The sequence below is a fragment of the Trichomycterus rosablanca genome, chromosome 21 (genome assembly GCF_030014385.1).
Source record: "Trichomycterus rosablanca isolate fTriRos1 chromosome 21, fTriRos1.hap1, whole genome shotgun sequence".
NCBI classification, from domain to species: domain Eukaryota; kingdom Metazoa; phylum Chordata; class Actinopteri; order Siluriformes; family Trichomycteridae; genus Trichomycterus; species Trichomycterus rosablanca.
Window position 1 is genome coordinate 19,022,095 of NC_086008.1, and position 15,849 is coordinate 19,037,943.

The following is a 15,849-nucleotide window of genomic DNA, read 5'->3' on the forward strand; positions in this document are numbered from 1 at the left end:
ATAACGTGCTGGATGTGGTAAACCCTGAAGACACTTGTTTATTTTTTTTAATAGGACTGCAGGCAAACCAGTCAAGCAGACGCACTCTCTGATTACGAAGCCATGACAAACCATTATAACATGTGCTGGATATGATAAACCCCCAAGACACTTGATTATTTATTTTTTATCATATTCAGCACGTTATAATGGTTTGTCATGGCTTCGTGATCAGAGAGTGCGTCTGCTTGACTGGTTTGCCTGCAGTCCCACTTAAAAAAAAAAAAGTGTCCTGGTGGTTTATCATCTTCTGCACATGTTATAATGTTTTGTCATGGCTTCGTAATCAGAGAGTGCGTGTTCTTGACTGGCCTGCCTGCAGTCCTATTTAAAAAAACAAGTGTCTTGGGGGTTTACAAACCATTATAACGTGCTGGATATGATAAACCCCCAGGACACTTGTTTTTTAAATAGGACTGCAGGCAGGCCAGTCAAGCACACGCACTCTCTGATTACGAAGCCATGACAAAACATTACAACATGTGCAGAAGATGATAAACCCACCAGGACACTTTTTTTCTTTTTTTTTAAGTGGGACTGCAGGCAAACCAGTCCAGCAGACGCACTCTCTGATTACAAAGCCGTCTGATTACAAACCATTATAGCATGTGCTGGATATGATAATCAGATGGCTTTGTAATCAGAGAGTGCGTCTGCTTGCCTGGTTTGCCTGCAGTCCCCCGGGTAGCACACCAGCACCGAGATTCTGAGCTCCCGGGTTCGAATTTCGGCTCTGCTACCGGTCAGCCGTGCGCCCCCTAGCAGGCACAATCGGCCTCAAAACGGGGCGGCGTCTTCGACACAGTGTGAGGACCCTGTTTTGTAGCCCGAGGCGCCTGTATAGAGGTGGAGGAACGTGGAGATCAGTGAGAGATTCCCAAAACGTGGCTTCACGTCAGCCGTCCTGTTCCGAGCGCCTCCGCTACGGTCTAACCCCGCACAGCCACACCTTGCATCTATTATACCTTTAATTTCGGGGGATATAGAGCAGATCCTGCGCTTTTCATTAATGGCAGATGCTTCCTCAAACTGCCACCAATTATCTCAAATATGTGCGGAGGAAACGGAGAAACAGGATCCTTCTGCGCTGAGCTTTAAAACATCAAACGTGTCAGAGAAGCATGCTAGCTCTAAATATATATATATAATTTTATGATCCAGGCGGGTCCAGATTTGATTCATTTATTTTAAGTTTATTCTAGTTTATTGTTTGGCTAAATGTGGCAGAAAATGAAAATGTAGCTGATGTTTGAACACACAGTCGCATAGCTGATAAATACACTATATAGCCAAAAGTATTTGGTTGCCTGCTTGATGTCACACTTTGTAACAAAAGTTTGAAGTATGTCTGGGTTGGTCCTTATGGTAAAACAAAGTTTTATCGTTCCACATATCTTCAACCGTTTTGGAACATCCCATAATAAGCAGATGAATGGGTGAGGGTATCATGATAGGGTATAAAAGTCGTGACTCACCGCTTTGTACCAATCAGCTTAACAACAAGAAGAAATAACAGTTCTTAATGCGATATTGCTAATAATTTAAATCGTTCACCATCTACCGAACATAATATTGTCAAAAGGTTCAGAGAAATCCTAATCCATGTAGGACGAGGTCATAATAACTGTTAACACACGTGACAGCATGACAAACTGTCACCCTACTGTGATAAATATAGCCGTACAAGCTCGGGAGTGCTTTGGAAAACCGTTGTCTCTTAATGCAGGCCGCCACTGCGACAAGAAATTTAATGAACAACCATTATGCAAGAAGAAACACCACCAAGATCTTCTCAGATGACCGTTAGCCAGTAGAAATGTGTGCTGTGGTCAGAGAAGTCCACATTTCAGCTTGTCGCATACAGCTTTGGAAAATTGTTGTTGCTTAACGCAGGCCGCCGCTGCGTTTAGAAACTTACTGGACAACTGTTATGCAAGGAGAAACATCACGATGATAATCTCAGATGACCGTTAGTCAGTAGAAATGTATGCTGTGGTCAGAACAGTCCAGAAATCAGCTCGTTATTAAGGAAAGTATCGTGTGCCAACGACAGAAAGGACCATCTGGACTGTTATGAGCGAAAGGTGCAAAAGTCTAGATATAGACGGTCAAGCCCAGCTATCCGGTTTGACATGTGACCACTTGCTCTTGGCTGATGCTTATTGGTCAGTTTGTTTGGGTCCTGCTTGGTCTAGTTTTTGTGATTAATACGCCTGCACTTATTCATTCTATTACTGACCAGTTGATTGTAACGGTCACTTCGAAGTCACATGACTTTTCATTTTTGACCATTTTAACTCCTAATAGACACACGACACCTGTCACAAAGGGACGTCTTTGTCCACTTTGAATGAGGTCAAAGCGAGGGTCATATACCTCAAACCCCCCCCTCCCGCCGTCCTTTGTGTAGCTTTCAAACCAGGGTCACATGATATCTCTGTACGACTCTTTTTATTTGAAGGTGCTTTTCTTTCACCTTCGGTCAAGCGCTTTGAAACCGACATGCTATTGTTATTTTACCGGCTGCGACGAGGACAAAGGGCCGACTGACCGCCCCGCGCACAGCGATCGTAAAACGATCCGTCTGGGAATCCCTCTTTCATTTCCACCGCTGAACGTGATCCCCGGACCGCATGACTGACCACTTTATTATCCATACACGATCAGGGCTCATCGATTATACGCCGGGCAGGCTCCACGGACCGAACACAAGCGCCCGCTTTGTACCGTCGATGATATGTGTGCGTTGTCAAAATATGACTTATTAGCGATTAGCATTAACGACTAAACTTTGGATTTGTCCACTTTTACTGAGCACTTGACTTAACGTCTCTTCTATCCGATAAAGACTGATGAATAAATGAATTCATGTCAAATAAAACACCCTTAAAAGAAGTGAAAACAACAATATCGGCCCTAACACTCATGCTAATGTTTACTTTCAGGGAACAATGGCTAAAAGTGATTAGAAGTCGATTCGTAAGAGCAAAACAGAAGATTATCAGCTCTGAGGTTATCTGGGTTTGAGCTTTAACCTGACGAGAACAAAAGGGAACCTGAGCGCCACGTGGTCTAGCTTACGTCTAGCTTACGCTGTCCTACCCGGGGGGTCCATGTTAAAATATCTAACATTAAAACCGCCTCCTTGTTTCTACACTCACTGTCCATTTTATCAGCTCCACTTACCATATAGGAGCACTTTGTAGTTCTACAATTACTGACTGTAGTCCATCTGTTTCTCTACATGCTTTGTTAGCCCCCTTTCACCCTGTTCTTCAATGGTCAAGGACCCCCACAGGACCACTACAGAGCAGGTATTATTTAGGTGGTGGATCATTCTCAGTACTGCAGTGACAGACATGGTGGTGGTGTGTTAATAAATAAATACATAAATAAAATAATAAATAAATAAATAAAATGAATAAATAAATGCATAAATAAATTAAATAAATAAATAAATAAAATAAATAAATACATAAATAAATACATACATAATAAATATAATAAATACATACATAAATTATTGTTATTAATTTATTACTATTTGAGCAGTGCTAATAATTCTTTAATTCGAGCTTTAATTAAAAAAATATATATATATACATAAGTAAATAAATAAATACATAAATTAATAAATACATAAATGAAATAAATAAATAAATAAATAAATAGATAAATGAATACATACATACATAAATAAAAAAATAATAAATACATAAATAAATAAATAAGTTAATTAATTAATTAAAAAATGCCGGACAGAACGTTCTAATTGGTCACGTTCTAAGTTGGTTGGTGTGCAAATGAGTTCACGTTAGTTCCCGTTCTTTTTTCCATTGTTTAGCCGCCCATCATAGGAACGCTGACGACACCGTATCACTCGCTAAAAAAACCTAAGGAAAAAAAAATCAGAGTGTGGGGTGTGGCGGAGTGCAAGGAGGGGTTAGCGCACCTTGGGTTTCAAACCGCGTACCTCCACAACAAAGGAGCCCCTGAGGCACCTTAGCACAGGTGTGACCTGGATTTGATAAACTTAACTTCTTACCCAGAGTAAATAATGCCGGAGCTGCCCAGGTGCACCTTTTGTTTGTGTGTGACTTTTGGCAGCGGTTGCGACTTTCGCAACACTGACGGGGGAGGGGGGTGTGGCGGGGGTTAGCACAATGCGTCCCGCGCTCGGGGCTTTATGAGTTTAGCTCAGCTCAGCTGATAGCGCAGGTAACGTGAAGGAGCCGGGATTGGGCTGAATCGCTACGGACGTTTGGTTGCTTGGAATGCTATTTTTATCACTGTTAGCATGCTAAGCGCTAGCTATTTCTTTGCTAATACATTCTAAGACGCGCTAGGATGTTATGTAGTTCACACACCTTTGCATTAACGTTCCGTTTTAATCCCCGTGTTAGCATTAGCTGCCGCTATGCTACGACGTGTACTACAGGACGTGTTTGATCAGGCGAGGCGGAGAGATCAGATGGATTATTTACAGTATAGCTTACACCCGTGGGTGGTCTTAATATTCAGTCCCATCACAGATTAACGTTTTTTAGGTAACGTGATTCCTTTTGAGGTAAAACACCTCGATTATGTCGAGGCAGTTCAGACATTTAGCAAACGTGATTAGCAGATTAGATTCAAGCGGAATGGGTCTATCGCATGCCCACAATCTAGCTGGGTAGGGGCTTCAGTCGCCAGTGTACATATAGTCCAGAGTGGTATATAGTATAATCCTTAATTTCCTTCGGGATTAATAAAGCATCCATCCTTTCATCCATATATCCATCCATCCTTCCATCTATCCATCCATATATCCATCCGTCCTTCCGTCCTTCCGTCCATCCCTCCATCCATCCATCCCTCCATCCCTCCATCTATCCATTCATCTATCCATATATATATATATATATATATATATATACAGTGTATCACAAAAGTGAGTACACCCCTCACATTTCTGCAGATATTTAAGTATATCTTTTCATGGGACAACACTGACAAAATGACACTTTGACACAATGAAAAGTAGTCTGTGTGCAGCTTATACAACAGTGTAAATTTATTCTTCCCTCAAAATAACTCAATATACAGCCATTAATGTCTAAACCACCGGCAACAAAAGTGAGTACACCCCTAAGTGAAAGTTCCTGAAGTGTCAATATTTTGTGTGGCCACCATTATTTCCCAGAACTGCCTTAACTCTCCTGGGCGTGGAGTTTACCAGAGCTTCACAGGTTGCCACTGGAATGCTTTTCCACTCCTCCATGACGACATCACGGAGCTGGCGGATATTCGAGACTTTGTGCTCCTCCACCTTCCGCTTGAGGATGCCCCAAAGATGTTCTATTGGGTTTAGGTCTGGAGACATGCTTGGCCAGTCCATCACCTTTACCCTCAGCCTCTTCAATAAAGCAGTGGTCGTCTTAGAGGTGTGTTTGGGGTCATTATCATGCTGGAACACTGCCCTGCGACCCATTTTCCGGAGGGAGGGGATCATGCTCTGCTTCAGTATTTCACAGTACATATTGGAGTTCATGTGTCCCTCAATGAAATGTAACTCTCCAACACCTGCTGCACTCATGCAGCCCCAGACCATGGCATTCCCACCACCATGCTTGACTGTAGGCATGACACACTTATCTTTGTACTCCTCACCTGATTGCCGCCACACATGCTTGAGACCATCTAAACCAAACAAATTAATCTTGGTCTCATCAGACCATAGGACATGGTTCCAGTAATCCATGTCCTTTGTTGACATGTCTTCAGCAAACTGTTTGCGGGCTTTCTTGTGTAGAGACTTCAGAAGAGGCTTCCTTCTGGGGTGACAGCCATGCAGACCAATTTGATGTAGTGTGCGGCGTATGGTCTGAGCACTGACAGGCTGACCCCCCACCTTTTCAATCTCTGCAGCAATGCTGACAGCACTCCTGCGCCTATCTTTCAAAGACAGCGGTTGGATGTGACGCTGAGCACGTGCACTCAGCTTCTTTGGACGACCAACGCGAGGTCTGTTCTGAGTGGACCCTGCTCTTTTAAAACGCTGGATGATCTTGGCCACTGTGCTGCAGCTCAGTTTCAGGGTGTTGGCAATCTTCTTGTAGCCTTGGCCATCTTCATGTAGCGCAACAATTCGTCTTTTAAGATCCTCAGAGAGTTCTTTGCCATGAGGTGCCATGTTGGAAGTTTCAGTGACCAGTATGAGAGAGTGTGAGAGCTGTACTACTAAATTGAACACACCTGCTCCCTATGCACACCTGAGACCTAGTAACACTAACAAATCACATGACATTTTGGAGGGAAAATGACAAGCAGTGCTCAATTTGGACATTTAGGGGTGTAGTCTCTTAGGGGTGTACTCACTTTTGTTGCCGGTGGTTTAGACATTAATGGCTGTATATTGAGTTATTTTGAGGGAAGAATAAATTTACACTGTTATATAAGCTGCACACAGACTACTTTTCATTGTGTCAAAGTGTCATTTTGTCAGTGTTGTCCCATGAAAAGATATACTTAAATATCTGCAGAAATGTGAGGGGTGTACTCACTTTTGTGATACACTGTATGTACAGTATATATACTGTATGTATATATGTATATACAGTATGTGTATATATATATATATACTGTGTGTATTGTTTGTATATACAGTATATATATACACTATATATATATATATATATATACACACACAATATATATATATACATCCATCCATCATCCATCCATTTATATATATATATATATATATCCATCCATCCATATATATATATATAGATATATATATAGATATATATATATAAGTGTATCACAAAAGTGAGTACACCCCTCACATTTCTGCAAATATTTCATTATATCTTTTCATGGGACAACACTATAGACATGAAACTTGGATATAACTTAGAGTAGTCAGTGTACAGCTTGTATAGCAGTGTAGATTTACTGTCTTCTGAAAATAACTCAACACACAGCCATTAATGTCTAAATAGCTGGCAACATAAGTGAGTACACCCCACAGTGAACATGTCCAAATTGTGCCCAAATGTGTCGTTGTCCCTCCCTGGTGTCATGTGTCAAGGTCCCAGGTGTAAATGGGGAGCAGGGCTGTTCAATTTGGTGTTTTGGGTACAATTCTCTCATACTGGCCACTGGATATTCAACATGGCACCTCATGGCAAAGAACTCTCTGAGGATGTGAGAAATAGAATTGTTGCTCTCCACAAAGATGGCCTGGGCTATAAGAAGATTGCTAACACCCTGAAACTGAGCTACAGCATGGTGGCCAAGGTCATACAGCGGTTTTCCAGGACAGGTTCCACTCGGAACAGGCTTCGCCAGGGTCGACCAAAGAAGTTAAGTCCACGTGTTCGGCATCATATCCAGAGGTTGGCTTTAAAAAATAGACACATGAGTGCTGCCAGCATTGCTGCAGAGGTTGAAGACGTGGGAGGTCAGCCTGTCAGTGCTCAGACCATACACCGCACACTGCATCAACTCGGTCTGCATGGTCGTCATCCCAGAAGGAAGCTGACGCACAAGAAAGCCCACAAACAGTTTGCTGAAGACAAGCAGTCCAAGAACATGGATTACTGGAATGCCCTGTGGTCTGACGAGACCAAGATAAACTTGTTTGGCTCAGATGGTGTCCAGCATGTGTGGCGACGCCCTGGTGAGAAGTACCAAGACAACTGTATCTTGCCTACAGTCAAGCATGGTGGTGGTAGCATCATGGTCTTGGGCTGCATGAGTGTTGCTGGCACTGGGGAGCTGCAGTTCATTGAGAGAAACATGAATTCCAACATGTACTGTGACATTCTGAAAGAGAGCATCATCCCCTCCCTTCGAAAACTGGGCCTCATGGCAGTTTTCCAACAGGATAACGACCCCAAACACAACCTCCAAGATGACAACTGCCTTGCTGAGGAAGCTGAAGGTAAAGGTGATGGACTAAACCCAATTGAGCACCTGTGGCGCATCCTCAAGTGGAAGGTGGAGGAGTTCAAGGTGTCTAACATCCACCAGCTCCGTGATGTCATCATGGAGGAGTGGAAGAGGATTCCAGTAGCAACCTGTGCAGCTCTGGTGAATTCCATGCCCAGGAGGGTTAATGCAGTGCTGGATAATAATGGTGGTCACACAAAATATTGACACTTTGGGCACAATTTGGACATGTTCACTGTGGGGTGTACTCACTTATGTTGCCAGCTATTTAGACATTAATGGCTGTGTGTTGAGTTATTTTCAGAAGACAGTAAATCTACACTGCTATACAAGTTGTACACTGACTACTCTAAGTTATATCCAAGTTTTATTTCTATAGTGTAGTCCCATGAAAAGATATAATAAAATATTTGCAGAAATGTGAGGGGTGTACTCACTTTTGTGATACACTGCATATACAGTATATATATATATATATATATATATATATATATATATATATATATATATATATATATATATATATATATATATATATATATATATATATATACAGTGTATCACAAAAGTGAGTACACCCCTCACATTTCTGCAGATATTTAAGTATATCTTTTCATGGGACAACACTGACAAAATGACACTGACACAATGAAAAGTAGTCTGTGTGCAGCTTATATAACAGTGTAAATTTATTCTTCCCTCAAAATAACTCAATATTCAGCCATTAATGTCTAAACCACCGGCAACAAAAGTGAGTACACCCCTAAGAGACTACACCCCTAAATGTCCAAATTGAGCACTGCTTGTCATTTTCCCTCCAAAATGTCATGTGATTTGTTAGTGTTACTAGGTCTCAGGTGTGCATAGGGAGCAGGTGTGTTCAATTTAGTAGTACAGCTCTCACACTCTCTCATACTGGTCACTGAAAGCTCCAACATGGCACCTCATGGCAAAGAACTCTCTGAGGATCTTAAAAGATGAATTGTTGCGCTACATGAAGATGGCCAAGGCTACAAGAAGATTGCCAACACCCTGAAACTGAGCTGCAGCACAGTGGCCAAGATCATCCAGCGTTTTAAAAGAGCAGGGTCCACTCAGAACAGACCTCGCGTTGGTCGTCCAAAGAAGCTGAGTGCACGTGCTCAGCGTCACATCCAACTGCTGTCTTTGAAAGATAGGCGCAGGAGTGCTGTCAGCATTGCTGCAGAGATTGAAAAGGTGGGGAGTCAGCCCGTCAGTGCTCAGACCATACGCCGCACACTACATCAAATTGGTCTGCATGGCTGTCACCCCAGAAGGAAGCCTCTTCTGAAGTCTCTACACAAGAAAGCCCGCAAACAGTTTGCTGAAGACATGTCAACAAAGGACATGGATTACTGGAACCATGTCCTATGGTCTGATGAGACCAAGATTAATTTGTTTGATTCAGATGGTCTCAAGCATGTGTGGCGGCAATCAGGTGAGGAGTACAAAGATAAGTGTGTCATGCCTACAGTCAAGCATGGTGGTGGGAATGCCATGGTCTGGGGCTGCATGAGTGCAGCAGGTGTTGGGGAGTTACATTTCATTGAGGGACACATGAACTCCAATATGTACTGTGAAATACTGAAGCAGAGCATGATCCCCTCCCTCCGGAAACTGGGTCGCAGGGCAGTGTTCCAGCATGATAATGACCCCAAACACACCTCTAAGACGACCACTGCTTTATTGAAGAGGCTGAGGGTAAAGGTGATGGACTGGCCAAGCATGTCTCCAGACCTAAACCCAATAGAACATCTTTGGGGCATCCTCAAGCGGAAGGTGGAGGAGCGCAAAGTCTCGAATATCCGCCAGCTCCGTGATGTCGTCATGGAGGAGTGGAAAAGCATTCCAGTGGCAACCTGTGAAGCTCTGGTAAACTCCATGCCCAGGAGAGTTAAGGCAGTTCTGGGAAATAATGGTGGCCACACAAAATATTGACACTTCAGGAACTTTCACTAAGGGGTGTACTCCACTTTTGTTGCCGGTGGTTTAGACATTAATGGCTGTATATTGAGTTATTTTGAGGGAAGAATAAATTTACACTGTTATATAAGCTGCACACAGACTACTTTTCATTGTGTCAAAGTGTCATTTTGTCAGTGTTGTCCCATGAAAAGATATACTTAAATATCTGCAGAAAAGATACACTGTATATATACATCCATCCATCCATCCATCCATATATCCATCCATCCATATATCTATCTATCCATCCATCCATCCATCCATATATCCATCTATCTATCTATCCACCCATCTATCCATATACATATATACTGTATATCCATCCATCCTTCCTTCCTTCCTTTTCTTTCAAATGTCCGCATACCAAAATTGCCACAGTTTTTACCTCAGATACCCTTCTTGACACAACCCTCATATTTCTATCTGGGCTTGGGACCTGCACTGAGAGCGCACTGACGACTTTACCTCTCAATGGGTAGCGCATTTAGGTTCTCATGTACATAAATGGGTGGCACTGTTGTGCAGTAGGTAGTGCTGTCACCTCACAGCAAGAAGTATCTTGGAAGGGTTTGATTTCCTTTGCATGGGTCCAAGTTGGCTTCCTCCGGGTGCTCCGTGTCCTCCAACAAGCTCGAAGTCATGCAGTCAGGCCAACTGGAGCTACTAGAAGTGTAAATGTGTGTGGACTGGCAACCTAACCGGCGTGTTTCCTACCATTCGCGACCCTTACCAAAATAAATCAGTGGTAAAAACAGACAATGAATAAATAAATGTATGTATTTTTTTCTGTATTACGTGACTTTGTAGCTCTTAAAGAAATGATATCAAGCGCTCAGATGTTTGTCCGAACTGAAATAAGGGCTAATCTGAGCTGTTAGGTGGGCGGAGTAAGAAAAACCAAACAAACATTTCTTCAGATGGTGTTTTTAATCAGAGGAAGTAGTTAGGAGGGAAAAAATGCAGTAAGATCATGTCGGGGTAATATCATCGCTTTTATGTAACAGTATTTGTCCTCGTTCTCAGGACGGGGTATTCCATAAAGACACGCCTTGATTGATGACGAACTTTAGTGACCTCTGTGAAGCCCTGACGTCGACCCTGTTGAACAGCTTTGGGATGAATTGGAATGCTGATTGCAATACCGGGCATTCTCGTCCAGCTCTGCCTGACCTCACAGATAACACACTACAAAATCTTTAAAGATTCCCAAACAAGTCGAGACGAAGAGGAATCAACTCTATAGACTCTTACTATAGCATAAGTAATATGGCTATAGTAACAGTGGGTGTCGGCACAGACATGATTGGCTGCGTCTTTGGTGGTGGTGGGGGGGGGTTGAACAGCCTATTAGAAGGATATTGGGGGCGTGTCCCTGCGACTGATTGGCACCCGAGTTATTTCTGCTTTGGAACTGGACCCCTGGAGACTTTGACCAGGAAAAAGCCTATTAGGCAGTTGTGGCCTAGTGGTTAAGGTACTAGACTAGTAATCAGAATGTTGATGGTTCAAGCCCCATTACTGCCAGGTTGCTGCTGTTGGGTTCCTAAGCAAGGCCCTTAACCCTCAATTGCACAGTTTGTGGCTTTGGTAGCCTAGTGGTTAAGGTACTGGCCTAGTAATCAGAAGGTTTATGGTTTAAGCCCCACCACTGCCAGGTTGCTTCTGTTGGGCCCTTAAAAAAGGCCCTTAACCCTCAATTGCTCAGTTTGTGGCTTTGGTAGCCTAGTGGTTAAGGTACTGGCCTAGTAATCAGAAGGTTTATGGTTTAAGCCCCACCACTACCAGGTTGCTGCTGTTGGGCCCTTAAGAAAGGCCTTTAACCCTGCAATGGATTGGCACCCGAGTTATTTCTGCCTTGGAACTGGACCCTTGGAGACTTTGACCAGGATAAAGCCTATTAGGCAGTTGTGGCCTAGTGGTTAAGGTACTGGACTAGTAATCAGAAGGATGTTGGTTTAAGCCCCACCACTACCAGGTTGCTTCTGTTGGGCCCTTAAGAAAGGCCCTTAACCCTCAATTGCTCAGTTTGTGGCTATGGTAGCTTAGTGGTTAAGGTACTGGACTAGTAATCAGAAGGTTGCTGGTTTAAGCCCCACCAATACCAGGTTGCTGCTGTCGGGCCCTTAAGAAAGGCCCTTAACCCTCAATTGCTCAGTTTGTTTACTGTCACAGTACTGTAAATGCTGAAAATGTAAACATTAGGGCGGTATTAGGGGGTAAAGCCTATTAGGCAGTTGTGTGGCAGATTCATGTTTTTATTATTCCATAATGTCCCAACTCTTCCTGACTTTCTCATGTGTGGTATTTTAGGAGCTAAACTCAGCTGGTATCGTTTTAGCAACCTACCCCCCCCAACATTAAACCTAACCTTAACCCTAACCCTGCCATAAACCTTCAGGAATGTCAAATTTAGGAAGGGGGGGTGTGTGTGTGACAATTTACTGTAATTACTGTAACGTCTGTCAGAAAAATTGCAAGCAGCTTGTTTGTGTACATCATACAAGTCTGCAAATCTGACGCTTAAAGAAAGAAAGAAAGAAAAGTGGACCCATGACAGGTGTGTGTGTGTATTTGGGGTTAGGTTTAGGGGGGGACTAAGTGCCACGGTCGCCCGTCTTGACACAGTGCAGATCTTGTTCCCGCTCCGACGGAGCTGACTAAATATTTTGAGAGGGGAATCCCGTTACGTAGTGAAGGCAGCGGCGTAGTAAAACACTCACGTTCATTTTCCCGCTGCGGTTGTCCTCCTCGCGGCCGGCCAGCGCTCTCAGGAAGTCGTCTTTGAGGTCTTTTCCTGCACTTGCCAGGGTCCTGGAAAAGTCAACAAGGCAAAGATGTACTTTTAACAGGTCTTTAAAGCCTAAAATTATTCTCCAGGTTTCCTCCCAGCTTTCAAAAGAGAGCTGGTATTGACGCGCGTTGTTTTTCTATTCGTTTAGCGTGTCGTTTATTAGCCTGTCGGGCGGTCGCGCTCCGTATTTCATTTCTGCGCTGACGTATCTATGGGTTCCACTTTCCTACATGTGAAGACGTATTAAAATTAAAAGATTAAATGGAAATCATTCGCATCGATTATTATAAAATGGATAGTTCCGGTCCTAAAATCTGATTGGCTGAGCCGCGTTCGAAGCCGTTGTAAAATCCCCGATAAACGAACACCTATGACCACCTCACATCATTCCATATTAATACGCCACTGAAAAGAAAAAGTGAATGTTATGTTCGCCCTCATGTTGCCTAGAAACACTGTTAACGAACTACCTGGGGTTGCGGAACAATGCTTTTTGTAAGTGTTTTTGTAAATAAAAACATTTATAAATTGAACATTGTTGTATTTTATTATATTTTATGTTGACCGCCGTTTTATAAAAGCAATAAGCCACTCGAGACCGTGCGTTACTGCTATGATTTTATAAAATCGCAGTAACGCACGGTCTCTCGTGGCTTATTGCTTTAATCTACAACCCCAAATCAGAAAAAGTTGGGACGGTAAAGCATTTACCACTTTGTAATGTTGCCGTTCCTTTTCTCCACACACATCACACAGACGTTTTGGCACTGATGATACCAAGTGATTTAGTGTCTTAAGATGTGCAACAGTACGGGGTCGTCGTTTCAAAATCCTCCACACATTCTCTATTGGGGATGGGTCAGGACTGCAGCCAGGCCGGGCCGGTACCCATACCCTGTTCATCCGCAGCCATGCCTTACATACATGGACAAAAATGCATGGACGTCCCTGGAAAAGATGCAGTCTTGAAGGCAGCCTATGTTGCTGGACTAGTAATCAGAAGGTTGCTGGTTCAAGCCCCACTGTTGGGCCCTTAACCCTCAATTGCTCAGTTTGTATCCTGTCACAGTACTGGAAATGCTGAAAATGTAAATATAGGGGGGTGTTAGGGGGGCGTGTCCCTGCGATGGATTGGCACCCGAGTTATTTCTGCTTCGGAACTGGACCCTTGGAGACTTTGACCAGGATGAAGCCTATTAGGCAGTTATGGCCTAGTGGTTAAATTACTGGACTTTTAATCAGAAGGTTGCTGGTTCAAGCCCCACTGTTGGGCCCTTGAGAAAGGCCCTTAACTCTCAATTGCTCAGTTTGTATCCTGTCACAGTACTGCTAGATGTTGAAAATGTGAACATTAGGAGAATATAGGGAGGTATTAGGGGGGCGTGTCCCTGCGACTGATTGGCACCCGAGTTATTTCTGCTTTGGGGACAGGTCAGAACTGCAGGCAGGCCGGTCCAGTACCCGTACCCTCTTCTTCCGCAGCCATGCCTTACATACATGGACAAAAATGCATGAGCGTCCCTAGAAAAGACGACGTCTTGAAGAGGCAGCACATGTTCCTCTAAGATCTCAATGTACTTTCCTACATTAATGCTGCCATCACAGAAGTGTTAATGACCTTTCCCGAGGGCACTGACACGCCCCTTACCATGACACACCCTGGCTTTTGTACTTGTTCCTGATAACAGTCTGGATGGTCCTGAGCACAAAGACCTGGAATGCTGATTCATCTGACCACAATACACGTTTCCACTGTGTGATGGTCCATCCTAGATGCCTCCGAGCCCAGAGAAGTTGACGCCACTTCTGGGCATGGTTAATACAAGGCTTCTTTTTTTCGCACAGTAAAATTTAAGTGGTATTTGTGCATGTAACTCTGTATTGTAGTGTTCCTAGGTGTCAGACATACATGCTGAGACTCTCTCTGAGGTTCCAGGTCAGTCCATTTTATTAATAGCATTTGTATTTGAAATGGGACATCCACCAAGCTCACGGTCGGGTGTCCAAATACTTTTGGCCATACAGAAGGTTAATCTATGTACTATCCTGTACTAAATGTTGCTTTCTCAGCATTCAGGCTGAATTCACCCTGGCATACCCCAGAGGCCATGGCACCTGACCAAACATCCTGGTCTTGCCCCTTTCACAGCACAGTACCAGCGATAGCGCCCCGTCATTCACCCCACGCCTGCAGACCGCTCCGGCTGCCAGTAAACAGCTATTTGTGAACTTGCTCGGGTTTACGCACCGATCTGCGAGGGGCACACGGAGGTGAAAAGGGGTAGCTGGTGACTGCGTGACCCGTCCTTATTCGCTTCATACATTTCTGTTAAATCAGACCATGGCCAAGAAAAATACCTGCCTCTGATTGGCTGGTAAGTGTGAATTAAACGCAAAAAGGTCGGTCCGGTCAAAAGTTTATTCACAGGTCGACGGGTGAAAAATGGGCCACACTGTATCTTCAACCTTATAGTGTACTGTGAAACCATATATGGGCATATGTAAGTATTTGAGGAGGAACAAATGGCTTTAAGCACTGTTGGGGCTGCACAGCTTCAGTGACCTGGGTTCATTCCATCATGTGGGCTCATACTTAGTTACATACACGCTGAGACTCTCTGTAAGACTCCGTCACTGGTTAACGTGTCCTACGTACACGCTGTGACTCTCTGTAAGACTCTGTCACTGGTTGGAGTTAAATAATGGCCATTGGTTCCTAGGTGGGTTTTTGTATCTGTTGGTCCTGGATTTTGTAAAGTTGCTTTGAGACAATGTCTCTTGTAAAAAGCGCTATATAAATAAAGTTGACTTGACTTGACTAGGTGTCATACATACATGCTGAGACTCTCTGTAAGACTCCATCACTAGTTGGAGTTAAGATATGGTCAATGGTTCAAACGTGTCGTACATACATGCTGACACTCTCTGTAAGACTCCATCACTAGTTGGAGTTAAGATATGGTCAATGGTTCAAACGTGTCGTACATACATGCTGAGACTCTCTGTAAGACTCCATCACTAGTTGGAGTTAAGATATGGTCAATGGTTCAAACGTGTCGTACATACATGCTGAGACTCTCTGTAAGACTCCATCACTA

The 15,849-nt window shown here is 43.5% G+C and overlaps 1 protein-coding gene across 1 annotated transcript in view; it reads right to left on the bottom strand.

The window, feature by feature from the left end:
• The window catches only part of cfap299 (cilia and flagella associated protein 299), an 88,577-nt gene that overhangs the window by 39,274 nt on the left and 33,454 nt on the right, over positions 1-15,849 (bottom strand). The window contains exon 3 of the mRNA XM_063018084.1: positions 12,681-12,771. Within this exon, the coding sequence (XP_062874154.1) occupies positions 12,681-12,771 (91 nt within the window). The remainder of the gene's footprint in view (positions 1-12,680; positions 12,772-15,849) is intronic.